We start from the raw sequence: 27,176 nt of genomic DNA, 5'->3' as shown, positions 1-27,176 counted from the left end.
TATGCCATTTACTGCAGGGTATTCAGTCATGTTTGTGTTTTTTCTGTTCACTGGCCAGTGTGAACGTGCGCTTACACCCTTCCATGCACACCAGTTTGTATCGTTTTTTATGGGGAATCCTGGTGACATGTTCCCTTTAAGCAGGCTTACATCTATGCAGCTTGTACAAGTGAACTTTACTGTCTCAAAAGTGGTTTACCTGTCTAAGGCTAGTTTTACACTAGTGTATCTACATGCAGCGCACGGCGCCACTAAGCCCCGCCTCCTCTGGTCATCTCCTACTATCGCACATCACTGCATGCGATCTGCGCACCCTACCTTTAGCATAGGGTGCGCAGACTGTGCTAGTAGGGTTTTGCGTGCGCTGCGCCCTTTTGACGGTGCGCCGAGCGCACCATGTTGCATTTTGGGGTGCTCGGCGCACCGTCAAAAGAGCGCAGCGCACGCAAAATCCTACTAGCGCAGTCTACGCACCCTATGCTCAAGATAGGGTGCGCAGATGGCATGCAGCGATGTGCGATAGTAGATGACCGGAGGGGGCGCCGTGCACTGTGTGTAGATATGTTGGTGTGAGGCTAGCCTAACCCAGTTATTACAGTACCTTCCATGTGTTACACAGATGCATCATGGGCTTGTCCATGCATGAAATAAAAGGCTAAATTACAACATGGAGACTTAAATCAGAGCAATGTTTTATTTACATTCAGAACCAGTTTAAGAGGAACAAATTAAGATTTCCCACAGAAATCTCAGACTTTTACTTACAGAAATATTGGCTAAATAACATTCTTACATATATAGAAACCTTTAATTTTATAAAAGTGCATTTTTTTGCATTGAAAACTTTTGCTTGTTTCATGCAATGCATTTCTATGTATTGTACAACTGTAATATGCTGTTGGTGCATGCGGGCAGGACTGATGGGAGGGTCTGTGGCTCAGCCCCACCATGGCCTGCTTCCGGTGTCTAGGACCAGATATCATAATACCAACCTTGAATAGTGAAGGAGACGGCAGCCAACCCTGAGACACATCCAAGGTGGGAACGCCCCGTCATGCCAAAGGGAGTCTGCTAGATCCAGGCGTAGTAGACCAGCGCTGATGGGTTTGTGGACGCCAGGAGGGGGTTGGGCCTGAAGGAAGGTTTCTTTTCCTGGCGGGTAGGAGAGTTGTCCTGTTGGTTGCTTTTTTGGACTGAACATTTCCGAAACCACAATTGGACTGTGCACCTCTTGGGAGGCAGTTTAGTCTTCTGTTGCAGAAGAAAAGTACTCTTACCCTGATAGGTAGAGGGCAGGAAGCACTAGAAAGTTGGCATGCATGATTGTTCAGGGCGCAGGTGGTGTGGCCCGGCCACCAGTGGCTAGACGAGAGCCTGGATTTTTAAGAGTAGGGTCGCAGGAGCCTCTGTCAAACGTGGAGGCCGCATGAATAGGAAGGTTTCCCCAGGAGATGTCCATATTGCTCAGGGGAAAACTAGGACATATGTGTTTTGTCCCTTCATTTTTTTAATGGAGCCCCGTCACTGCCTGGTAGGATATACCTGTCCTGAAGATTTCAAATCCTAACCTTTACACAGACTTTCAGGCGACTGGCAGGTAACGGATTTGTCTTCCCTCCCTACTCTATCTGGCTCTGGGGGGGCGAGAGGGTAGGGGGATTAGTGGCAAGGACTGTCCGCCGGAAAACCGCAAACACTCTTGATGTGTTAGGGCCCTGCCTCGTAGACCACAGATGATATGGTAGTGACAATTCTAGGTGGGAGATCAGAGTGATAACTCCACTCTGTTGCCCTTAAACACCATATCTGAAAAAAAAAGGGAAATCATTAATAAAAAAAAAAATCAACACCTAAGGCTGGTTTCACATTTGCGTTTTTTAGCGCTGGAAAAAAACGCATATGTGCGCATGCATTTTTTCCCCTATATTTAACATGGGTGCGCATACCTGCGCGCTTGTAAGCGCATGTATGCGATTTTCATGCGCTGCGTTTTTTTGGGGTGTGCGTTTGTATTTTCCAGACGCAGCATGTTGCATTTTTTGGCCCTGCAAAAAAGCGCATGCGCACATATGCGCACGTTTTGCGCTAAAAATGGCCATTATAGCCTATGGATGCGCATATGTGCGCACTGGCATGCTCATGTATGCGTTTTTTTGCATATGCGTTTTTTTTTTTAACCATGGAATTTAGGGGTTTGGGTTAGAGTTAGGGTTAGTTAAGGGGGTTTAGGGTCAGGGTTAGGGTCAGGGTTAGGGTTAAGTATGGTTTGGTTAAGGGTTAGGGTCAGGGTTAGGGTCAGGATTAGGGTTAAGTATGGTTTGGTTAAGGGTTAGGGTCAGGGTTAGGGTTAAGTATGGTTTTGTTAAGGGTTAGGGTCAGGGTTAGGGTCAGGATTAGGGTTAAGTATGGTTTGGTTAAGGGTTAGGGTTAAGTATGGTTTTGTTAAGGGTTAGGGTCAGGGTCAGGATTAGGGTTAAGTATGGTTTGGTTAAGGGTTAGGGTTAGGGTCAGGGTTAAGTATGGTTTTGTTAAGGGTTAGGGTCAGGGTTAGGATTAGGGTTAAGTATGGTTTGGTTAAGGGTTAGGGTCAGGGTTAGGGTTAAGTATGGTTTTGTTAAGGGTTAGGGTCAGGGTTAGGGTCAGGGTTAGGGTTAAGTATGGTTTTGTTAAGGGTTAGGGTCAGGGTTAGGGTTAGTTAGGGTTTGGGTTAGGGTTAAGTATGATTTGGTTAAGGGTTAGGGTCAGGGTTAGGGTTAGTAAAGTCATGGTTTGGGTTAGTGTGAGGGGCCACCTAATGTTGGAAAAAACGCAAACGCGGTAAAAACGCATAAAAACGCATAAAAACGCTGCGTTTTTTTCATGCATGCTCATAAAAATGCTTGAAAAAAACGCAGCAGTTGTATGCTTTTGTATGCGTTTTTTCAATGCGTTTTTTTGCGGGAAAAACGCGCTGCAAAAAAAAGCAAGTGTGAAACTAGCCTAAGGCAGAAACCAGCCTGAGTGGTCCGGACCCATGTCTGCCTCCTACTGACACTAAGCTAAAACGGATTAGCTTCATGCCAGTTAGTAGTGTTCCCTCCTAGCATAAGCAGCATACAAACATAGCTTTTTGTGTGCCCCAATGAAGCATTAACCACCCCGCACACCAACCAGAGGGCCACACAGGGTAACCCCCCCCTGTCCAATCAAACCTCCACCTCACACTAATCAGTGGACCCCACAGGATAAACCCATCAAAGCCCAAATGCCCCCTTCCCCCAAGCGTAAATCCCCATCAGATGCCCGCTCAAGCATAAATCCCCATCATGCACCCTCCACCCCCAAGCAAAACCCCCCACCGGACGTCCACACGCCCCCCCGGACGTCCACACGCCCCCATCGGACGGCCACACGCCCCCAAGCGCACAAGCCCCCATCGGACGGCCACACGCCCCCAAGCGCACAAGCCCCCATCGGACGTCCACACGCCCCCAAGCGCACAAGCCCCCATCGGACGTCCACACGCCCCCAAGCGCACAAGCCCCCATCGGACGTCCACACGCCCCCAAGCGCACAAGCCCCCATCCGACGTCCACACGCCCCCAAGCGCACAAGCCCCCATCCGACGTCCACACGCCCCCAAGCGCACAAGCCCCCATCCGACGTCCACACGCCCCCAAGCGCACAAGCCCCCATCCGACGTCCACACGCCCCCAAGCGCACAAGCCCCCATCCGACGTCCACACGCCCCCAAGCGCACAAGCCCCCATCCGACGTCCACACGCCCCCAAGCGCACAAGCCCCCATCCGACGTCCACACGCCCCCAAGCGCACAAGCCCCCATCCGACGTCCACACGCCCCCAAGCGCACAAGCCCCCATCCGACGTCCACACGCCCCCAAGCGCACAAGCCCCCATCCGACGTCCACACGCCCCCAAGCGCACAAGCCCCCATCCGACGTCCACACGCCCCCAAGCGCACAAGCCCCCATCCGACGTCCACACGCCCCCAAGCGCACAAGCCCCCATCCGACGTCCACACGCCCCCAAGCGCACAAGCCCCCATCCGACGTCCACACGCCCCCAAGCGCACAAGCCCCCATCCGACGTCCACACTCCCCCAAGCGCACAAGCCCCCATCCGACGTCCACACGCCCCCAAGCGCACAAGCCCCCATCCGACGTCCACACGCCCCCAAGCGCACAAGCCCCCATCCGACGTCCACACGCCCCCAAGCGCACAAGCCCCCATCCGACGTCCACACGCCCCCAAGCGCACAAGCCCCCATCGGACGTCCACACGCCCCCAAGCGCACAAGCCCCCATCGGACGTCCACACGCCCCCAAGCGCACAAGCCCCCATCGGACGTCCACACGCCCCCAAGCGCACAAGCCCCCATCCGACGTCCACACGCCCCCAAGCGCACAAGCCCCCATCCGACGTCCACACGCCCCCAAGCGCACAAGCCCCATCCGACGTCCACACGCCCCCAAGCGCACAAGCCCCCATCCGACGTCCACACGCCCCCAAGCGCACAAGCCCCCATCCGACGTCCACACGCCCCCAAGCGCACAAGCCCCCATCCGACGTCCACACGCCCCCAAGCGCACAAGCCCCCATCCGACGTCCACACGCCCCCAAGCGCACAAGCCCCCATCCGACGTCCACACGCCCCCAAGCGCACAAGCCCCCATCCGACGTCCACACGCCCCCAAGCGCACAAGCCCCCATCCGACGTCCACACGCCCCCAAGCGCACAAGCCCCCATCGGACGTCCACACGCCCCCAAGCGCACAAGCCCCCATCGGACGTCCACACGCCCCCAAGCGCACAAGCCCCCATCGGACGTCCACACGCCCCCAAGCGCACAAGCCCCCATCGGACGTCCACACGCCCCCAAGCGCACAAGCCCCCATCCGACGTCCACACGCGCACAAGCCCCCATCCGACGTCCACACGCCCCCAAGCGCACAAGCCCCCATCGGACGTCCACACGCCCCCAAGCGCACAAGCCCCCATCGGACGTCCACACGCCCCCAAGCGCACAAGCCCCCATCGGACGTCCACACGCCCCCAAGCGCACAAGCCCCCATCCGACGTCCACACGCCCCCAAGCGCACAAGCCCCCATCCGACGTCCACACGCCACCAAGCATAAGCCCCCATCCGACGTCCACACGCCACCAAGCATAAAACCCTATCAGACGTCCACCCCCCAGAATGAACCCCCATCGGACGTCCACCCTGGCATAAACCCCCATCGGACATCCACCCCCCCAGCATAAACCCTCATCGGACGTCCACCCCCTTAAGCCTAAGAACCTATCGGACGTCCACCCCCCTTAAGCCCCTATTGGATGCCATTCCCAGCATAAAACCATCATTGGACATTCACCCCCCGCATAAAACCTCATCGGTCGTCCACCCCAGACCCCTCCCCAGCATAAACCTCATCGGACGTCCACCCCCTCCCAGCGTAAGTCCCATCGGATGTCCAGCTTCCCCATCATAAATCCCCGTCGGATGTCCATCCCCCATCGGATGTCCATCCCCCCCCCCCGAAAGTATAAACCCCCACCAGATGGCACCTCTTCCCCAAACAAAAAGCCCTACCAGTCAAGCGCCTACCCCAAAATCAATCCACCCCTTTCAAGTCACAGGGGATAATGCACGCTCGTGGGGTCTGGTTGGGCTTCAATTAACGCATGCTTGTGGGGTCTGGTAGGCCCCGGGGAAGGGTTAATGCACGCTTGAGAGGTCTGGTTGGGCCCTGCATTAGACCCCTAAGGAGCCCACCAGACCACAAACGCATGCATTAGCCCCCTCCCCGTGAGCCCAACCAGACACACAAGTGTGAATTAAACCCTCCGCGCTTGTTCGATCTGGTGGGCTTCAGGTGTGGGTTAATGCAGGGTCCACTCAGACCCCGCAAACGTGCATTAACCCCCCCAGGGCCCAACCAGACCCCAAAAGCATGCATTAACCACCCCTGGAGCCCAACCAAACCACAAAAACGTGCATTAATCCCCCCCACAGTAAGGAGCCCACCCAGACCCCACAAGCATGCATTAATCCCGCCGGAAACCCAAATAGAACCCACAAGCGTGCATCATCAACCCCCCTCTCCCGGGACTACCAGACACCACAAGCGTGCATCATCAACCCCCCTCTCCCGGGACTACCAGACACCACAAGCGTGCATCATCAACCCCCCTCTCCCGGGACTACCAGACACCACAAGCGTGCATCATCAACCCCCCTCTCCCGGGACTACCAGACACCACAAGCGTGCATCATCAACCCCCCTCTCCCGGGACTACCAGACACCACGAGCGTGCATCATCAACCCCCCTCTCCCGGGACTACCAGACACCACAAGCGTGCATCATCAACCCCCCTCTCCCGGGACTACCAGACACCGCAAACGTGCACTAACACCCCCTGTACCCAGCCAGACTCCGGGAGTGTGCATTAACACCCCCCCCCGGAGACCCAACCAGACCCCTCAGACGTGCATTAACCCCCCCAGGACCCAACCAGACCCCACAAGCGTGCATTAACCCCCCGACCCAAACAGACCCCACAAGCCAGCCTTAACCCCCCTGGGAGCCCAAGCAGACCCCACAAGTGTGCATTAACCCCCACCCCCCCTGACAAAACAGACCCTGCAAGTGTGCATTAACCTCCCTGGGAGCCCAAAGCAGACCTCACATGCATGCATTAGTACCCCCCGAAGTACAAGCAGACCCCACAAGCGTGCATTAACCCCCACCCCCAACCAGACCCCACAAACATGCATTAGTAACACCCCCCCAAATACAACCAGACCCCCACAAGCGTGCATTAACCCCCACCCCTTGCCCCAAACAGACCACACAAGCGTGCATTAACCCCCACCCCCTGCCCCAAACAGACCCCAGAAGCATGCATTAGTACCCCCCAAGTAAAACCAGACCCCACAAGCGTGCATTAACCCCACCACCCCCAACCAGACCCCAGAAGCATGCATTAACCCCCCAGACCCCACCAGACCCGTAAGCGTGCATTAACCCCCACCCCCCGCCCCAAACAGACCCCACAAGCATATATTAGAACCCTCCCAAAGTACAACCAGACCCCACAAGCATGCATTAACCCCCCACCCCCAACCAGACCCCACAAGCGTGCATTAGTACCCCCCGAAGTACAACCAGACCCCACAAGCATGCATTAACCCCCACACCCCCTGCCCCAAACAGACCCCACAAGTGTGCATTATATACCCCAAGCCCCCTGCCCCAAACAGACCCCACAAGCATGCATTAACCCCCCAGACCCCAAATAGACCTTGCAAGCATGCATTAACCCCCCTGGGAGCCCAAGCAGACCCCACAAGCATTAACCCCTCCAGACCCCGTATGCGTGCATTAACCGCTACCCAAAAGCGTGCATTAACACCCCCTCCCCCGAACCCAAGTAGAGCCTGTAAGCATGCATTAACCCCCCCGACCCAACCAGACCCCACCAGCGTGCATTAATTCCCCCTCCTCCCCTCCGGGAGCCCAACAGCTCCCAGGTAAGCCCCCAAATCCCACTAGTTAGCCCCAAGTATCAGCCCATCAACCAAACATCTAAGAAGACACCAACCTGTTACTTACTAATCCCTCCTGCCTGTCACCGACGCCGCTGACCTAACTCCACACTGCTCACAGACGCCGGCACCAGAGAGAAAGCTGAGACAATGTGTAATGGAGGCTTCTCTCCCTGCACCAGACGGCAGAGACAGGTGTGTAATGGCGTCTTCTCTTCCTGCCTTTGCTGTCAGAACACGCCCCCCCTGGTATGACACGCCCCCAGAGCTGACATCACACCTGGAAGGAGCCCATACAGTCTAGCATTTACCCAGTGAGGGCGCTGCCCGAGGTGCTGACTGCAACAGGCGCTGTGTCCGGTGTGTGCCCGCCCGGTGTGCAGTGTCCGGTGTGTTTCTGCCCGGGGAGTCCCGCCATGGCCGCGCTGGAGTGGTTCGCGCACAAGGCCCTGGGGGACGGCGTGTTCTGGATCCAGGAGCGCTTTTATGAGTCGGGGAACCGGGCAAATATTTGGCTGGTGCGCGGCTCCCACCAGGACCTGGTGATAGACACCGGCCTCGGGCTGCGCAGCCTCCCGGACTACCTGAGCGCTGCTGGGCTGCTCCCTCACGGCATGGACGGGGGATCCGGGCGCTGCCCGCTCATGGCTGTGGCCACTCACGTTCACTTCGATCACGCCGGCGGCCTGCACCAGTTTGAGCAGGTGGCGGTGCACCGGGACGAGGCGGAGGCGCTTATCCGGGGAGACAACTTCGAGACTGTGACGTGGCTGTCCGCCAGTGAAGTGGTGAAGCCCCCGACGCCCGGCTGGAGTGCCAGTCAGTACACGGTGCAGGCGGTGACCCCCAGCCACATCCTGGAGGACGGTAACCCCCCATAGAGATGATAGGCGGCTGCTCCTCATTCTCGCCAGTAGGTGGCAGCAGGTAGACGATGAGGGCTGTGAGAGTCTGATCAGTCAGGGTCCGACACCCAGCACCCTTGCCTATCAGCAGATATCGGTGTCGGCAGCCGGAAGTACTCGATTGCAGAGCTGGCCATCTTCTGATAGCGGCCGCCGTTGGGTACAACACATCTGCCTTCTATTCAGATCAATAAGAGGCGGATGTGTAGTCCCCTGCGGAGGCCGCTATCAGAAGACGGCCAGCTCCGCAATCGAGGATTTCTGGCTGCCGACACCGATATCTGCTGATAGGCAGGGGTGCTGGGTGTCGGACCCCGACCGATCAGACATGGACGACTTATCCTAGCATCAATGCTCTTTAAAGGGAACCTGTCACCATCAGTGAATATAATGCTGAAGTTTGTGCCCAGTATATTCTGCTTTCAATGGAAGCGTGACAGCCCACATACAACACATGTCCCTGCGTGCCCAATGGTAAAGCTAGGTACGTGGGAAATGCAGGACGCATATAGAAGTAGGCGGAGCTTCAGGGAGGAAGTAGGCCGCCATCCGCAGCCCTCCTGAACGCAAGTGTGAAACCAGCCTTAAAGAGGACTATCACTTGAGTTAAATACAATGTAACAATTCCTAAGCTCCCCTAATTCCTGTGTTTGTTTCCCTGTTGCTCGAAGTTGCTCCATTGTAGAGATATTCACGTTTGTTTCTTCTGGAGAGCACTTTATGAAATCTCTGCTTGAAGTCCAGTGGGCATTTCTTCAGGGTTTTTCTCTGGGGGCATGTGTTTTCACCCCCTCCTCCCAAGATGCTGCCACTCAAAGTGCACACCCCCCAGAGTAGACTGTGAAGACACGCCCAGTTGAACTGGAAGTAGAAATTTCACATATTGCACTCCAAAAGTAACAAGTGTGTGTATCTCTGCAATGTCTGCACAAAACTAAATAGAGTGGCAGAATCTGGGAGATCTCAAGGATTTTTACATAATACAATTTCTGCGATCATGTGACAGGTCTTGTCAGTCTTTGAGAGCAGTGAAAATCTCACAAGTTTCGTCAACACCTTCTCCTATTGCCCTTGTATTCTTCTGAAATCTCAGGAGATGGCTACTGGGAGACATAACAATGAATCTGTCAGACTCGGAATGGTTGGACCCCACCGATATATTCAGCCATATTTGGGTCAGAGTAGAGAACAGCTAACAAAGAGTGTCTCTGCCTCTGGTGTAGCTGGCACCCCTATGTATTACTTGGTTGGCCAGTAGCTGAATGACCGGCATGTAATCCTACATTTCCCAACATTTCTTCAGTTTTTGAACCTGGACCTTCAAAGTCAACAATGCAGAATTCTTTATGAAATGGGTGGTCTTCATGAAACCACCCCATTATGTGAGTTGACAAGCTGTAAAGTGGTGGAGAGTGGTCAGTTTATACATTGTAGTCATCCATATAAGGCAGCATATAACCAATGGGTATCAGCATGTGTGAGAAACAACATACAATGCTCCAGAATAATGTGACCTAAACCGGTCTCTTTTCCTGTGAGGAAAGATCCTGCAGATATTCCAGTCTCCTCTGTGATTGCACAGCGGAAGCATTTACTTGTTCTCATCGATTGACCATAATACAAACATAAGTGCTCACCCCTTTATCGGCCTGCTCAGAAAGCAGCTCTTCAGTGGATAGCGGACACACAGAAGTAATGTGCTGTGTGCGCTCACATCTCTGGGAGGACCAACTTAGTTCTCATATAATAGCTTTGCCATGTTTATTCACACTGATGTAATCATGGAAAAATAATCATTCATTATGTACGTGATGTGTGGAGCGTGGCTGTTCATATTAGAATCCTGGCCCATAATTACTTGCAACTCTTGGAAGGATGATCTCAGGGTTTCCTGGATGTAGTGCTTGTCACTCCGTCATCGGGGACCACTTATTGAACATTGTACAACACAACAGAAATAACAGTGTGTATCAAAGATTAGGAAAATATAATTACTGCTCTACTTCATGTTATGGAAATAATGCATAGAGGAACTTTTGTTCTAATGGTTTACAGTGAATATTATTAGTTTATCTTGGCACTCCCACAAAGAGTGTTAGAGGCAGATGTTTGCCCTATATATGTAGTACACCTGGGATAATCCTTACCCATACTTCTTATTAGGGCTCAGAGACGCCCTTTCTAAAGAATCATAGAATGCTAGAGTTGGAAGGGACCTCAAGGATTATCGTGATCAGTGCAGGATTCACTAAACCATCTCAGAAGAAATGGTGCAAAACCTGCGTCAGGGGACCAGTGGTAATTATGTATTTATCTTTCCTTTTATGCCCAACACATACTGGAGTGTACAGCACTGTACCTGAGTAGTAGAGCTAAAAGAGCTGTTCCTGGGCCGTATGGCTAAGAGAGCTGTGCCACACATCAGAGTCCAAGATGTACTGCTCCCTATGCTAAGTGTTGACTGCGTCTGCTCTGATTCAGAGATTGAACCACACAAAAGTGCTGGCTGACTGCGTTCACTATTTGTGCCGGCTGACTGCGTTCACTATTTGTGCCGGCTGACTGTGTTCACTATTTGTGCCGGCTGACTGCGTTCACTATTTGTGCCGGCTGACTGCGTTCACTATTTGTGCCGGCTGACTGCGTTCACTATTTGTGCCGGCTGACTGCGTTCACTATTTGTGCCGGCTGACTGTGTTCACTATTTGTGCTGGCTGAGTTCGTTCACTATTTGTGCTGGCTGACTGCGTTCATTATTTGTGCCGGCTGAGTGCGTTCCCTATTTGTGCTGGCTGACTGCGTTCACTATTTGTGCTGGCTGACTGCGTTCACTATTTATGCTGGCTGACTGCGTTCACTATTTGTGCCGGCTGACTGCGTTCACTATTTGTGCTGGCTGAGTTCGTTCACTATTTGTGCCGGCTGACTGCGTTCACTATTTGTGCTGGCTAACTGCGTTCACTGTGCTGGCTGAGTGCGTTCACTGTGCTGGCTGAGTGCGTTCACTATTTGTGCTGGCAGACTGCGTTCACTATTTGTGCTGGCAGACTGCGTTCACTATTTGTGCTGGCAGACTGCGTTCACTATTTGTGCTGGCAGACTGCGTGCACTATTTGTGCTGGCAGACTGCGTTCACTATTTGTGCTGGCTGACTGCGTTCACTATTTGTGCTGGCTGACTGCGTTCACTGTTTGTGCTGGCTGACTGCGTTCACTATCTGCTGGCTGACTGCGGTCACTATCTGTGCTGGCTGACTGCGGTCACTATCTGTGCTGGCTGACTGCGGTCACTATCTGTGCTGGCTGACTGCGTTCACTATTTGTGCTGGCTGACTGCGTTCATTATTTGTGCTGGCTGACTGCGTTCACTATTCTGGCTGATTGCGTTCCCTATTTGTGCTGGCTGACTGCGTTCATTATTTGTGCCGGCTGACTGCGTTCACTATTTGTGCTGGCTGACTGCGTTCACTATTTATGCCGGCTGACTGCGTTCACTATTTGTGCCGGCTGACTGCATTCACTATTTGTGCCGGCTGACTGCGTTCACTATTTGTGCCGGCTGACTGCGTTCACTATTTGTGCCGGCTGACTGCGTTCACTATTTGTGCCGGCTGACTGCGTTCACTATTTGTGCCGGCTGACTGCGTTCACTATTTGTGCCGGCTGACTTCGCTCACTGTTTGCGCCGGCTGACTGCGCTCACTGTTTGCGCTGGCTAACTGCGTTCACTATTCTGGCTGAGTGCGTTCACTATTTGTGCTGGCTGACTGCGATCAATGTTTGTGCCGGCTGACTGCGTTCACTGTTTGTGCCGGCTGACTGCGTTCACTGTTTGTGCCGGCTGACTGCGGTCACTGTTTGTGCCGGCTGACTGCGGTCACTGTTTGTGCCGGCTGACTGCGGTCACTGTTTGTGCCGGCTGACTGCGGTCACTGTTTGTGCCGGCTGACTGCGGTCACTGTTTGTGCCGGCTGACTGCGGTCACTGTTATGATTGGGTCACCGAGGAGGAAAACAAAACCAAGCTAAGTCACAGAAAACCAGAGAGGTTGGTAACTACGCGGATTGCAGACCTGCCCTGATCCTAACCACACAACTAACAGCAGCCGTGGAGCGTACCTACGATGATTCTAGACGCCTCGACACAGCCGGAGAACTAAATAAGCCTAAAGCAAGAAAAGGGGAAATCTAAACTGCCCCAGAGCAGACCCCAAAGGAATAGACAGCCCCTACACATGTATTGACGGTGAAACAAGATGAAAGCACAAACACAGGTATGAAAATAGGCTGAGCAAATGATGGGGCCCACACTAACTAGAAATGACAGGAAAGGAAAGATACTGTCTGCAATCACGCAAAAAAACCCTGCAAAAAATGTCCAACACTTCTGATAGCAAAAAAAACCCCTGAAGTCACTAGACGTCTCCCACTATATCAGAAAAGAACTCTGGCATATTCTGAGATCAGAGCAGAAAGAGGCCAATCTAATAAGGGACAAAAAGCAAACTGGCACATACAGTAACATAAGAGTGGAAATTCAGCACAGCCCCAACGGGGCTGGCTGACCACACAAAAACTGAATAGACAAAACCAAATCAAATGTGAACATTAGCAGAGAAAACTTAGCCCCGGCTGAAAAACACTAGTATTTTAGAGATGCGTCTTTTCTGGGGAGCTGAGAGCTGATGTTTTGCCGGGGGGGGGGCAGGATCTATCGCCCTTCCTAGGCTATTAACATCAGCTCTCAATTATAAGGGGACCCCTCGCCATTTTTTTCTGTAAAATAACTTTTGATTAATAAAATATATGTCCATAATTTTGCACAGACACTATACTACACTGTGTTCCAAATTATTAAGCAAATGATATTTTTCTCTGATTTTCCTAAATAGTCGGTACAAATGAGTCAGTCTAATAAAGGTCATCACCGGTTAGAGTATACATCAAATTTTATTGAAGAAACCTCCCAATGATAACAGTATAATCTCCAAAATGAATAAAAACTCAAATTGCACTGTTCCAAATTATTAGGCACATTAGAATTTCTAAACATTTGATATGTGTTAAAGAACTGAAAATGCTCGTTTGTGGAATTTACAGCATTAGGAGGTCACATTCACTGAACAAAAAAGCTATTTAACTTCAAAACATTCCTAACAGGCCAAGTTACATGTTAACATAGGAACCCTTCTTTGATATCACCTTCATAAATCTTGCATCCATTGAAATTGTGAGTTTTTGGAGAGTTTCTGCTTGTATTTCTTTGCATGAAGTCAGAATAGCCTCCCAGAGCTGCTGTTTTGATGTGAACTGCCTCCCACCCTCATAGATCTTTTGCTTGATGATACTCCAAAGGTTCTCTATAGGGTTGAGGTCAGGGGAAGATGGTGGCCACACCATGAGTTTATCTCCTTTTATGCCCATAGCAGTCAATGACTCAGAGGTATTCTTTGCAGCATGAGATGGTGCATTGTCATGCATGAAGATGATTTTGTTCCTGAAGGCACGTTTCTGCTTTTTATACCATGGAAGACAGCTGTCAGTCAGAAACTCTATATACTTTGCAGAGGTCATTTCCACACCTTCAGGAACCTTAAAGGGCACTAGCAGCTGTTTCCCCATGATTCCGGCCCAAAACATGACTCCTCCACCTCCTTGCTGACATCGCAGCCTTGTTGGGACATAGTGGCCATCCACCAACCATCCACTACTCCATCCATCTGGACCATCCAGGGTTGCTCGACACTCATCAGTAAACAAGACTGTTTGAAAATTAGTCTTCGTGTATGTCTGGGCCCACTGCAACCATTTCTGCTTGTGAACATTGTTTACGGGTGGCCGAATAGTAGATTTATGCACCACAGCAAGCCTTTGAAGGATCCTACACCTTGAGGCTCGAGGGACTCCAGAGGCACCAGCAGCTTTAAATATCTGTTTGCTGGTTTGTAATGGCTTTTTAGCAGCCACTCTCTTAATCTGATGAACTTGCCTGGCAGAAACCTTCCTCATTCTGCCTTTATCAGCACAAACATGTCTGTGCTCAGAATCAACCACAAATCTCTTAACAGTACGATGATCACGTTTAAGTTTTTGGGAAATATCTAATGTTTTCATCTCTTGACCAAGCCATTGCACTATTTGATGCTTTTCAGCAGCAGAGAGATCCTTTTTATTTCCTAAATTCCTTGAAACCTGTGCCCTGCTTAATAATGTGGAACATCATTCTTAAGTAGTTTTCCTTTAATTGAGCTCATCTTGTAAACTAATTATCACAGGCGTTTGTGATTGATTTCAGCGATCCAAAGAGCCCTGATACACAATACCATCTATGAGTTTATTTGAAAAACAAAAAATTACATCTTTAGGACACTTAAATCCAATTTGCATAATAATTTGGAACACAGTGTAATTGTATTTGTCACTGACATGTATATACCGTATTTACCTATTCTATATGGATTTACCATATGTAATCCATCTCCTATCCTGTCGGCTCCTGCAGTAATTTGACAAGCCGGCGAATTAATTACCGGCTATTCTTCTATATATCTCTCTCTCTGCAGTATGAAAACATATATCAGTGCCTTGTGAAAGTATTCGGCCCCATGAAACTTTTCAACCTTTTCCCACATATCATGCTTCAAACATAAAGATACCAAATGTAAATTTTTGGTGAAGAATCAACAACAAGTGGGACACAATTGTGAAGTTGAACGAAATTTATTGGTTATTTTAAATTTTTGTGGAAATACAAAAACTGAAAAGTGGGGTTGTCAATATTATTCGGCCCCTTTAACTTAATACTTTGTTGCGCGACCTTTTGCTGCGATTACAGCTGCAAGTCGCTTGGGGTATGACTCTATCAGTTTTGAACATCGAGAGACTGAAATTCTTGCCCATTCTTCCTTGGCAAACAGCTCGAGCTCAATGAGGTTTGATGGAGATCGTTTGTGAACAGCAGTTTTCAGCTCTTTCCACAGATTCTCGATTGGATTCAGGTCTGGACTTTGACTTGGCCATTCTAACACCTGGATACGTTTATTTGTGAACCATTCCATTTGGGATCATTGTCTTGTTGGAAGAAAATCTCCATCCCAGTCTGAGGTCTTTTGCCGACTCCAACAGGTTTTCTTCAAGAATGGTCCTGTGTTTGGCTCCATCCATCTTCCCAACAATTTTAACCAGCTTCCCTGTCCTTGCTGAAGAAAAGCAGGCCCAAATCATGATGCTGCCACCACCATGTTTGACACTGGGGTTGGTGTGTTCAGGGTGATGAGCTGTGTTGCCTTTACGCCAAACATATCGTTTGGCATTGTTGCCAAAAAGTTCGATTTTGGTTTCATCTGACCAGAGCACCTTCTTCCACATGTTTGGTGTGTCTCCAAGGTGGCTTGTTGCAAACTTTAAATGACACTTTTTATGGATATCTTTGAGAAATGGCTTTCTTCTTGCCACTCTTCCATAAAGGCCAGATTTGTGCAGTGTACGACTGATTGTTGTCCTATGGACAGACTGTCCCACCTCAGCTGTAGATCTCTGCAGTTCATCCAGAGTGATCATGGGCCTCTTGGCTGCATCTCTGATCAGTCTTCCCCTTGTTTGAGATGAAAGTTTAGAGGGACGGCTGGGTCTTGGTAGATTAGCAGTGGTATGATACTTCTTCCATTTCAATATGATCGCTTGCACAGTGCTCCTTGGGATGTTTAAAGTTTTGGAAATCATTTTGCATCCAAATCCGGCTTTAAACTTCTCCACAACAGTATCACGGACCTGTTTGTTATGTTCCTTGGTCTTCATGATCCTCTCTGTGCTTCAAACAGAACCATGACACTATCGCAGAGCAGATGCACTTATACGGAGACTTGATTATACACAGGTAGATTATATTTATCATCATTAGTCATTTAGGACAACATTGGATCATTCAGAGATCCACAATGAACTTCTGGAGTGATTTTGCTGCACTGAAAGTAAAGGGGCTGAATAATATTGCACGCCCCACTTTTCAGTTTTTGTATTTTAACAAAAATTTAAAATAACCAATAAATTTCGTTCAGCTTCCCAATTGTGTCCAACTTGTTGATTCTTCGCCAAAAATTAACATTTGGTATTTTTATGTTTGAAGCATGATATGTGGGAAAAGGTTGAAAAGTTCCAGGGGGCCGAATACTTTCGCAAGACACTGTATATACACACATCTATTCTATGTGTATATATCTATTCTAACCTGTTACTCTGTGATCATAAAAACGATGTGTAAAGGATAGAGAACTGCTTTATGTAAAAGCTCATGTTATAATCGCATTGCATACACATGTCATACGGATGTTCCGTTTAAAAATCACACAGAAATTGCATGGCACTTGCAGAACACTCGCATGGTACTTGTCCGTTTTTTTGATCTGGAAATCGGACGTTTTTTTTTCTTACATATGGGTATGAGCCCCAAAGCTCAGTTCCAGATAAGGTGGAGATCCTGCATCTATCAGTCATTTATGGCATAAACTGGATAAATATCATGAATGTAACTAGAAAAATATTCAGAATTGAGAGTCCTCAGTGGTTAACCACTAAGGACTCTCAATTCTGAATATTTTCCTATCTACTGGCTAACACGGTGCAAAGATATACATCTTTCCTGTATCATGAATGTAACTAATAACCCAATAAAAGAAGTGTCCTGATGTCAGATGTAGCATTGTACAGTAATCCTTTACAGTCCTACTGATTGGATGCTGACCTCTTACCATCACCTGTTATATTTTTCAGGGGACATCATCAGCCTTGGTGACAGACAGCTGACAGTGATGCATATGCCGGGACACTCACGTGGCAGTATCTGCTTACACGATAGAGATCGCAAGATCCTGTTCACTGGTGATGTTGTCTACGATGGATCGATGATAGACTGGCTTCCTTACAGTAATATCCCCGAGTACGTGAGATCTTGTGAATCTCTCAAGGCTTTGGTGGACGGAGGTCTGGTGGATAAAGTGCTCCCTGGGCATTACAACACATTTGGGGCAGAGAGACTTCATCGTTTGGCCTCCAATTATATATCGCATGCAGGAGTTTGCCACAAAGTGTCAACCTATGCAGTGAGGTCTTTTGCTGGATTGGCCCTTCGTCTAAGTAATTCCAGGAGAACAACTTAGAGCCTCGGCAGTGCCAGGAATGATTGGACTTCTATGCAAACATCTGAACCAAACAAGAAAACAAAGTTTCCAATATGTCGATGCCTTTACTACCTCCCATATGAGCTTCTGTTATTATCCAGGTGGAAAGTAAATATTCTCTTAGGCTGTGTGCCCACGATGCGATTTTTTTTAAGCGTTTTTGCCGCGATTTTCGGCGCAAAAACGTTTAAAAATCTTGTACAGAACGCCCCCCATGCATTCCTATGGCATTCCACACATGCTGTGCTAATGCTGCGCTTTTTTCCGCGGCGGAATCGCATCGCAGAAAAAAATCGCAGCATGATCATTCTTTTGTGCGCAATCGCAAAGAATTGCCCACCATGCGGGAAGTTAAGCGTCTCATGTGCGGTTGGTACCCACGGTGTGGAGGAGAGGAGACTGTCCTCCAGGCCCTGGGTACTATACCCCTGTAAAATAAAAAATCGGGGTATATTTACCTTCCGACGTCCCGCGCTGCCATCCCAGGCCACAGCGTTCCCAGTAATGCCTTGCGAGACCTGTGATGACGTAGTCTTGCATTGCTATAGCGATCTCGCCAGACTGCTAGAGTCACGCGAGACTACATCATCACAGGACCTTGCCGCAAGGCATTACTGGGAACGCTGTGGCCTGGGATGGCAGCGCGGGACGCCGGAAGGTAAATATACCCCGATTTTTTATTTTACAGGGGTATAGTACCCAGGGCCTGAAGGACATATACCCCTGTAAAATAAAAAATCGGGGTATATTTACCTTCCGACGTCCCGCGTTGCCATCCCAGAACACACAGCGTTCCCAGTAATGCCTTGCGGCAAGGTCCTGTGATGACGTAGTCTCGCGTGACTCTAGCAGTCTGGCGAGATCGCTATAGCAATGCGAGACTACGTCATCACAGGTCTCGCAAGGCATTACTGGGAACGCTGTGGCCTGGGATGGCAGCGCGGGATGCCGGAAGGTAAATATACCCCGATTTTTTATTTTACAGGGGTATAGTACCCAGGGCCTGAAGGACATATACCCCTGTAAAATAAAAAATCGGGGTATATTTACCTTCCGACGTCCCGCGCTGCCATCCCAGAACACACAGCGTTCCCAGTAATGCCTTGCGGCAAGGTCCTGTGATGACGTAGTCTCGCGTGACTCTAGCAGTCTGGCGAGATCGCTATAGCAATGCAAGACTACGTCATCACAGGTCTCGCAAGGCATTACTGGGAACGCTGTGGCCTGGGATGGCAGCGCGGGACGTCGGAAGGTAAATATACCCCGATTTATTATTTTTTTTATCATTTTTAACATTCTATCTTTTACTATTGAGGCCGCATAGGCGGCCTCAAAAGTAAAAAGCTGCTCACACTTGTCAAACACTATGTTTGACGAGTCTGACCAACCTGTCAATCACTTTCCAAGCGATGCTTCAAATCGCTTGGAAAGTGCTTGAGAAAATCGCGAACAGAATCGCGGTGAAATCGCGCGGGAAAAAAACGCGATTTCTGGGAAGGAGTTCGTTTTTCACTGTGCGTTTTAAAACGCTACGTGGGCACATAGCCTTACTGAATGTGGGTTTAGATTGTGAAATGGATTAATGGCCAAAGTCAGGGGAAAGTATTTATTTTTGGAAATTTTGTACAGAGAGAGTTATGTCAGAGTAGGGGATCTGCCTAGGAGTGGTCATATCCTAGTCCTCAGACGGATTTTCAGCCACAGCTGCCGCCAGAGAGGTGGTCCTCGTTTCATGATGACGTGGCTGGGGTAGCTGACTGGTTCCCTTTTAAGTTCACTTCAGAAGTCAAATCACAAAACAAAACCACATTTTTGCACATCCTATTGCAAAATCTCAAAATTTAGAACAATCGGAAACAGTAGACTGATTTTGCCAGGTTCTCCTTTGGCAGCAATTCCCGGCTCCCTGGGGTCTCTACATCTGATGACATGGTGGCACATAGAAAGCAGCCAGTCACAAGAGGTTCTACCTGCAGTACAGGTTCTCAAAAGCTAATGTTAACATGGAGGAACCAGAGGAGATAAGTAATACTGGCTTTTTTAGTCAAATAGCAAAAGTTTTTTTCAACATTGCCCAATCTGGTGTGGATTTGCTGGTGTGAATTTTCCAGCAGCTTCTTTTTGTTTCTGCTGGAATAAAGAGTTATGTGGGAACATTGCCTTATTGATATGGAATGTAGCAAAATATAAGATATAAATATTACATTTTTTTTTTTTTTTTAGAAAAAAGCTTCAGGCATTGGTCATACAGGTGGAGGAGCCTTATGTCCCTTTTTGCTGCATTGCTTCCGCCACCCCTGTGTAGGGTCGGTGGGGGGCGAGCTGGGGGGTGGTCCCTCTTCTTACCGCGCAGAGACGAAACAGAGACAAGATGGAGGCAGATTCTGGGTGCAACAGGTCCAAGTTTATTTCACTTGCCGTCCGTCTGACGGCCTCAGAGCACACCGCACTTTCTTTACCTCACGGCCCTCTGTTTCCAGGGCCGCTTCTCACACACCGTACTCTGAACTGGGGACACGTGTGCGTACACCGTCCCTTCTTCACTCGTCGACGCTCCTGACAGGTCCGTCACTGTGGCCGCATTAGGCCCGTAAACCAACAGCGCTTCCACTGATCAGTCGTCGTGTCAAATATGGTGTCTCACACCCAGTGCCTCGTCCCTTCTGCGGTCCTTCCTGTCAGGACCACCCCCCTGACGTTCTCTCTCCTCAGTCCCCCTGGTTTAGATTCTCCTCACAGCGCACAGACTGTCGCAGTCCTCCTGTCACTGGAGCTCCCCCTGGGGACTGGAACCCTCCCTCAGTATTTATAGCTCTCCCGGTCCCCTGTCACTGTAACCCCGCCCCCCATGACCAACGGTTTCTAAAGCCCTAAGCTGATGTCAAGTCCTTTGCTCACACTCCTCCCTGCCATCTAATGGTCAACCCAAGGTACTGCACGTCCACTACACTTTCCTAGCTGTTTCCCCACTGTAATAACCGACACCTACCTACACTGTGCAAACCTTTCCTTCTTCACTCTGACTAGTCCGTCCGTCAGGTCACCTTCCCTACACCTGTATGAAGCATTTGCTGCAGATTATACCGTAGTTGTAACGTGATACATTATGTGGAGGGGCTTAGTCCAGCAAAGTACAAAAGTGCATTAAAAAATCCAAACTGCATCTCGATTACAGGAATCTTCCGGATGCTCAGGTCTTGTTCAGATGTCAGTGTTTGCCGTCCATGTGCTGTCAGGTTGTTTTCCTGACTGATGGTTTTTACATACAAGAATTCATGGGTCAGAGAAAACCATCAGACTGCTCACAGATGGTGTCCGATTGCTGTCTGCCTTTGGCCGGGATCACACATGCGAGGAATACGGCCGAGTCTCGCATGTTAATACCCGGCACTGTGATTGGAGCGTGCGGACCCTTTCCAATACATGGAGCCGCACGCTCCGCTCCCGAGTTCCGGGTATTAACATGCGAGACTCGTCCGAGTTTCTCGCATGTGTGAACCCGGCCTTTTACTGACTGGTAGAAGAAGCTTGGGAAACTCCATCAGATTATTTTTTCAGAAAACCATGACACATAGACCATAGGTGAATGAAAAACAGTCCAGAACAGTGAGGAAAAATGGTCTATTCCTTTTCAGACACAAAACAAGGTGTGTGAGCAAGGCCACATCCAGACATGAGTCCGAGTTTCATCAGTGTTTTTCATCAGTTTGGTCAGTATCCGTTTTTAGCCTTAAGAGAAATAGGAAATAATATATACAGGTGCTTCTCACAAAATTAGAATGTAATCAAAAAGTTAATATATTTCAGTTCTTCAATACAAAAAGTGAAACTCATATATTAGATACTAGCTGAAGAGCCCGGCGCTACCCGGGCATAGTAACTAACTGTGGTTAGTTATAACAAATTATAATTATCCTCCATCCCATAGTCCCGTGCCCATATACCCATCATACATATCCTCCATCCCATAGTCGAGTGCGCATATACCCATCACACATCCTCCATCCCATAGGCCCGTGCCCATATACCCATCATACATATTCTCCATCCCATAGTCCCATGCCCATATACCCATCATACATATCCTCCATCCCATAGTCCCATGCCCATATACCCATCATACATATCCGCCATCTCAAAGTCCTGTGCCCATATACCCGTCATACATATCCTCCATCCCATAGTCCAGTGCCCATATACCCATCACACATCCTCCATCCCATAGTCCCGTGCCCATATACATATCCACCATCCCATAGTCCCGTGCCCATATACCCGTCAAACATATGCTCCATCCCATAGTCCAGTGCCCATTTACCCATCACACATCCTCCATCCCATAGTCCCGTGCCCATATACATATCCGCCATCCCATAATCCCGTGCCCATATACCCGTTATACATATCCTCCATCCCATAGTCCCGTGCCCATATACATATCCTCCATCCCATAGTCCCGTGCCCATATACCTGTCATACATATCCTCCATCCCATAGTCTGGTGCCCATATATCCATCACACATCCTCCATCTCATAGTCCCGTGCCCATATACATATCCACCATCCCATAGTCCCGTGCCCATATACCCGTCAAACATATGCTCCATCCCATAGTCCAGTGCCCATATACCCATCACACATCCTCCATCCCATAGTCCCGTGCCCATATACATATCCTCCATCCCATAGTCCCGTGCCCATATACCTGTCATACATATCCTCCATCCCATAGTCTGGTGCCCATATACCCATCACACATCCTCCATCTCATAGTCAACCATTATGACATCATAATGAGCGTCGGCAGGGCTTGCAACCTATGATGACATCACCGTCGCCATGGCAACCATTGTGACATCATAATGAGGGGCGGGGCTTGATACGCACACACTGCTTCCCCAGTAGGCAAATAGAGGCATTGTGACATCATAATGAGGGGCGGGGCTTGACGCGCACACACTTTTCCCCCCAGTATGTAGATAGGGGCAAAATTGTTTGGTGAATTGGAACGTGCGGGGTTAAAATTTCGCCTCACAACATAGCTTAGGACGCTCTCGGGGTCCAGAAGTGTGACTGCCAAATTTTGTGGCTGTAGCTGCGACGGTGCGGATGCTTATCTCGGACATGCACACATACACACACATACATACATACACACTTTGAGCTTTATATATTAGATATATAGAGTCATTACAAACAGAGGGATCTATTTCAAGTGTTTCTCTCTGTTAATGATGATGATTATGGCTTACAGCCAATGAAAACCCAAAAGTCATTATCTCAGTAAATTAGAACACTTTTATAACACCGGTAGTCCGAGTAGTGGACAGCTCTTTTAAATAATGACTTGATTAATGGCAAAATGCACTTTTTATTTCAGTGTTTAAAGGAGAACTCAAATGTAACTTTGTCATAATGACGAGCAGTGAGCTGCTGAATAAGCCGGATCTGTATTATTATTATGGCAAACCTTCTGTAGACATGTCTCCACCCGGTAAAGAAAGCTATATTATAATATTGAGTTAGCAAATTGCCTGCAGCGGACTCTGGGTCCTGTCACATCATTATGCAGTATATGCAGTACTGAGTGCTATAAAATACTATTGGAACAACATAACATCTAGTTACTGACAAAATGTTCATACCCAGAATTCATTCAGAATTCATCATCTTTCCCCCATCTCACGTGACCCCCCCTACGAACCTATCAATTACAGTAAATGACTGCCCACTCTCCCCAGTCCCACAAGCTCGCTGCCTCGGAGTAATCCTTGACGCTGATCTCTCCTTCAAACCACATATCCAAACCCTTTCCACTTCCTGCCGACTTCAACTCAAAAATATTTCACGCATCCGTTCATTCCTCACCCAAGAATCTGCAAAAACCCTAGTCCATGCCCTCATCATCTCTCGCCTTGACTACTGCAACCTCATGCTCTGTGGCCTCCCCTCAAACACTCTCGCACCCCTCCAATCTATTCTAATCTCTGCTGCCCGACTAATCCACCTGTCCCCCCGCTATTCCCCAGCTTCTCCCCTCTGTCAATCCCTTCACTGGCTCCCAATTGCCCAGAGACTCCATTACAAAACCCTAAACATGACATACAAAGCAATCCACAACCTGTCTCCTCCATACATCTGTGACCTCGTCTCCCGGTACTTTCCTGCACGCAACCTCCGATCCTCACAAGATCTTCTTCTTTACTCCCCTCTTATCTCCTCTTCCCACAATCGCATACAAGATTTCTCTCGCGCATCACCCCTACTCTGGAACTCTCTACCACAACATATCAGACTCTCACCTACCATCGAAACCTTCAAAAAGAGCCTGAAGACCCACCTCTTCCGACAAGCCTATAACCTGCAGTAACCACCGATCGACCAAACCGCTGCACGACCAGCTCTACCCTCGCCTACTGTATTATCACCCATCCCTTGAAGATTGTGAGCCCTCGCGGGCAGGGTCCTCTCTCCTCCTGTACCAGTTATGACTTGTATTGTTTAAGATTATTGTACTTGTTTTTATGTATACCCCTCCTCACATGTAAAGCGCCATGGAATAAATGGCGCTATAACAATAAATAATAATAATAATAATACCCACTGTTATCTATGACTCTTTTCTGCTTCACCTACATGAAAGGAGTAGAAAGCCTGATCTGTGTGTACAGGGGGAGAGGAGCGCCTGATCTGTGTGTACAGGGGGAGTGGAGCGCCTGATCTGTGTACAGGAGGGAGAGGAGCGCCCGATCTGTGTGTACAGGGGGAGAGAAGCGCCCGATCTGTGTGTACAGGGGGAGTGGTGCACCCGATCTGTGTGTACAGGGGGGAGAGGAGCGCCCGATCTGTGTGTACAGGGAGAGTGGAGCACCTGATCTATGAGTGCCTGATCTGTGTACAGGGGGAGAGGAGCGCCTGATCTGTGTGTACAGGGGGAGAGGAGCGCCTGATCTATGTACAGGGGGAGAAGAGTGCCTGATCTGTGTGTAGAGGGGGAGAGGAGCGCCTGATCTGTGTGTACAGGGGGAGAGGAGCGCCTGATCTGTGTACAGGGGGAGAGGAGCGCCTGATCTGTGTAGAGGGGGAGTGGAGCGCCCGATCTGTGTACAGGGGGAGAGGAGCGCCTGATCTGTGTGTAGAGGGGGAGAGGAGCGCCTGATCTGTGTACAGGGGGAGAGGAGAGCCCGATCTGTGTGTACAGGAGGGAGAGGAGCGCCTGATCTGTGTACAGGGGGAGTGGAGCGCCTGATCTGTGTACAGGGGGAGAGGAGCGCCCGATCTGTGTACAGGGGGAGTGGAGCGCCCGATCTGTGTGTACAGGGGGGAGAGGAGCGCCCGATCTGTGTGTACAGGGAGAGTGGAGCGCCTGATCTATGTACAGGGGGAGAAGAGTGATCTGTGTGTACAGGGAGAGTGGAGTGCCTGATCTGTGTGTACAGGGAGAGTGGAGCGCCTGATCTGTGTGTACAGGGGGAGAGTAGCGCCTGATCTGTGTACAGGGGGAGAGGAGCGTCTGATCTGTGTACAGGGGGAGTGGAGCGCCCGATCTGTGTGTACAGGGGGAGTGGAGCGCCCGATCTGTGTGTACAGGGGGAGTGGAGCGCCCGATCTGTGTGTACAGGGGGAGTGGAGCGCCTGATCTGTGTGTACAGGAGGGAGAGGAGCGCCCGATCTGTGTACAGGGGGGAGAGGAGCGCCCGATCTGTGTACAGGGGGGAGAGGAGCGCCCGATCTGTGTGTACAGGGGGAGAAGAGCGCCTGATCTGTGTGTACAGGAGGGAGAGGAGCGCCTGATGTGTGTACAGGAGGGAGAGGAGCGCCCGATCTGTGTACAGGAGGGAGAGGAGCGCCCGATCTGTGTACAGGGAAGAGAGGAGCGCCCGATCTGTGTACAGGGGGGAGAGGGGCGCCCGATCTGTGTACAGGGGGGAGAGGAGCGCCCGATCTGTGTACAGCCTCATCCATATACTCATCTGCCCCAGCTATTTTCTGCAGCTTTTCCTTACTGCCACCCAGTGGCCAAAGTGATAGTAACCGCAAGCCTGTGTGCAATACACAAGTGTGCAATTGTACAAACATCTAAGTCTTTATTTTAAATATTTTATATTAATGTAATATACAAACATATACAGTATATATATATATATATATATTCTTGAAATTATAAAGTGTGTGAAATTTATTGTGAGGTAAAATTAATTTTGGAGCATATACAGTAATACCAGGCTTACGCTTAAAGTAATAGTATTCGCAGCCCTGCACTATACAGTATCTCTATGCCGGTACATGCTTCTATGAATGTATTTTATACAGATGCAGAGAGCAACAATGCGGTTATGTCATGTACATTCAAAATGTGTAATGCTTTTGTTGTTTTTGCTAAAATATTCATCTCTACATGCAAATAAAACACTGTGAAGCACACCTTGTATATTTGTCTTATTTAAATGTCTTTTATTAGAATATATGTCCTATAATTGTGTATATGTGTTCATTATTCTCATGTTTGCATGATTTTCTCAAGTTGTTCCGGTCAGGCCTCATTCAGACGTCTGTGTTTTTTTTTTTTGCATCAGTAAGGGAGCATGAAGCACGGCATGGCCGGACAATGGCAGCCAAGAATACTAACTGCTTTGGAGATGCTCCTAGCACTCTTGCAGATGACTGACAGCTCTCTCCCTCTGTACAAGCGAGTCACCTGTCAATCACTTGCAGCATCTTCTAGCAGAGTCGCCATTGGACCAACTCCGGAGCGAGCAGCATGAATCGCCTGACAGGTTCCCTTTAACTTCTAACTGTTAAACTGTGAAATATAGACAGCAGACTAATGACATCAATTGTTATCAGGTTGGTTTTTTTTCCAAAGGGGCAATTGATTTGAGTTTGATCCACAACATTCTTCAGTATGATACAGACTGATGTCAATGACTGAAATAATGTAAAACGAAATATTTCTGTCACCGTTCTTCACAGTATGATGAAATCCCACATCTAATGCTATTTAACCTGAAGAGTATGTTCCTACCATTTTTCTTGTAGTTCTTCGTTTTTTTTAAATTCTCTGTAGTTTTCTCAGAAAACCGAATATTTGTTTTTTCTGTCATCATCAAAAATGAGAGCAGATCCCATCCCAGTTAGCTGCCGTAAAGCAAGTTGCAATAGCTTTTTGTATAAATGTTCTCCTTGAGGTTCTTTACTTTCACACTCTACCTTCAATCTTTGTAGTCATCCCTAAAGTATAATGCACCCCATGGTCACCCAAAAACTATAATGCTTAGCCCATATAATGCTTAGCCCATAGCCATCCATAAAGTATAATGCACCCGATAGTCATCCATAAAATATAGTGCACATCCCCTAGTAGTCATCCATAAAGTATAATGCGCCCCACAGTTATGCATGTAGTAGTATGTGGGGGTCATTATACTGTGTTTTGGGGGAGCAGTGGGGACATCATACTATGTGTAGGGGAGCTATGGGCCCATTATATAATGGGGAACTCAGTGGACATTATTAGATGTTCAGTGGGCACGTAAAAAGCATTATTT

The 27,176-nt window shown here is 49.2% G+C and overlaps 1 protein-coding gene and 1 long non-coding RNA gene across 3 annotated transcripts; one reads left to right on the top strand and one right to left on the bottom strand.

Annotated features, from left to right (window-relative positions):
• Window positions 1–670: 670 nt before the first annotated feature.
• On the bottom strand, window positions 671–7,853 carry LOC141098950 (uncharacterized). Its single transcript, XR_012234395.1, has 2 exons — window positions 7,605–7,853; window positions 671–1,806 (listed from the first exon to the last, which is right to left on the bottom strand). It is a non-coding gene; the product is annotated as an uncharacterized lncRNA (long non-coding RNA).
• On the top strand, window positions 7,835–26,045 carry LOC141098826 (acyl-coenzyme A thioesterase MBLAC2-like). Of its 2 annotated transcripts, XM_073586895.1 has the most exons (3): window positions 7,835–8,415; window positions 17,221–17,386; window positions 19,851–26,045. In XM_073586895.1, exons 1-3 carry the CDS (start codon window positions 7,965–7,967, stop codon window positions 19,930–19,932), a joined length of 699 nt encoding a protein of 232 aa, XP_073442996.1. In that variant the 5' UTR covers window positions 7,835–7,964; the 3' UTR covers window positions 19,933–26,045. The 2 variants fall into 2 exon arrangements, with proteins under 2 accessions (XP_073442996.1, XP_073442922.1); XM_073586821.1 differs by lacking the exon at window positions 19,851–26,045 and having other exon boundaries at window positions 17,221–18,050.
• The last annotated feature ends 1,131 nt before the right edge of the window (window positions 26,046–27,176 follow it).

Source organism: Dendrobates tinctorius, unplaced genomic scaffold (assembly GCF_039654945.1).
Source record: "Dendrobates tinctorius isolate UK_male_01 unplaced genomic scaffold, ASM3965494v1 ptg000003l, whole genome shotgun sequence".
Lineage (NCBI taxonomy): Eukaryota > Metazoa > Chordata > Amphibia > Anura > Dendrobatidae > Dendrobates > Dendrobates tinctorius.
This window is presented reverse-complemented; position numbering and strand designations above follow the sequence as displayed.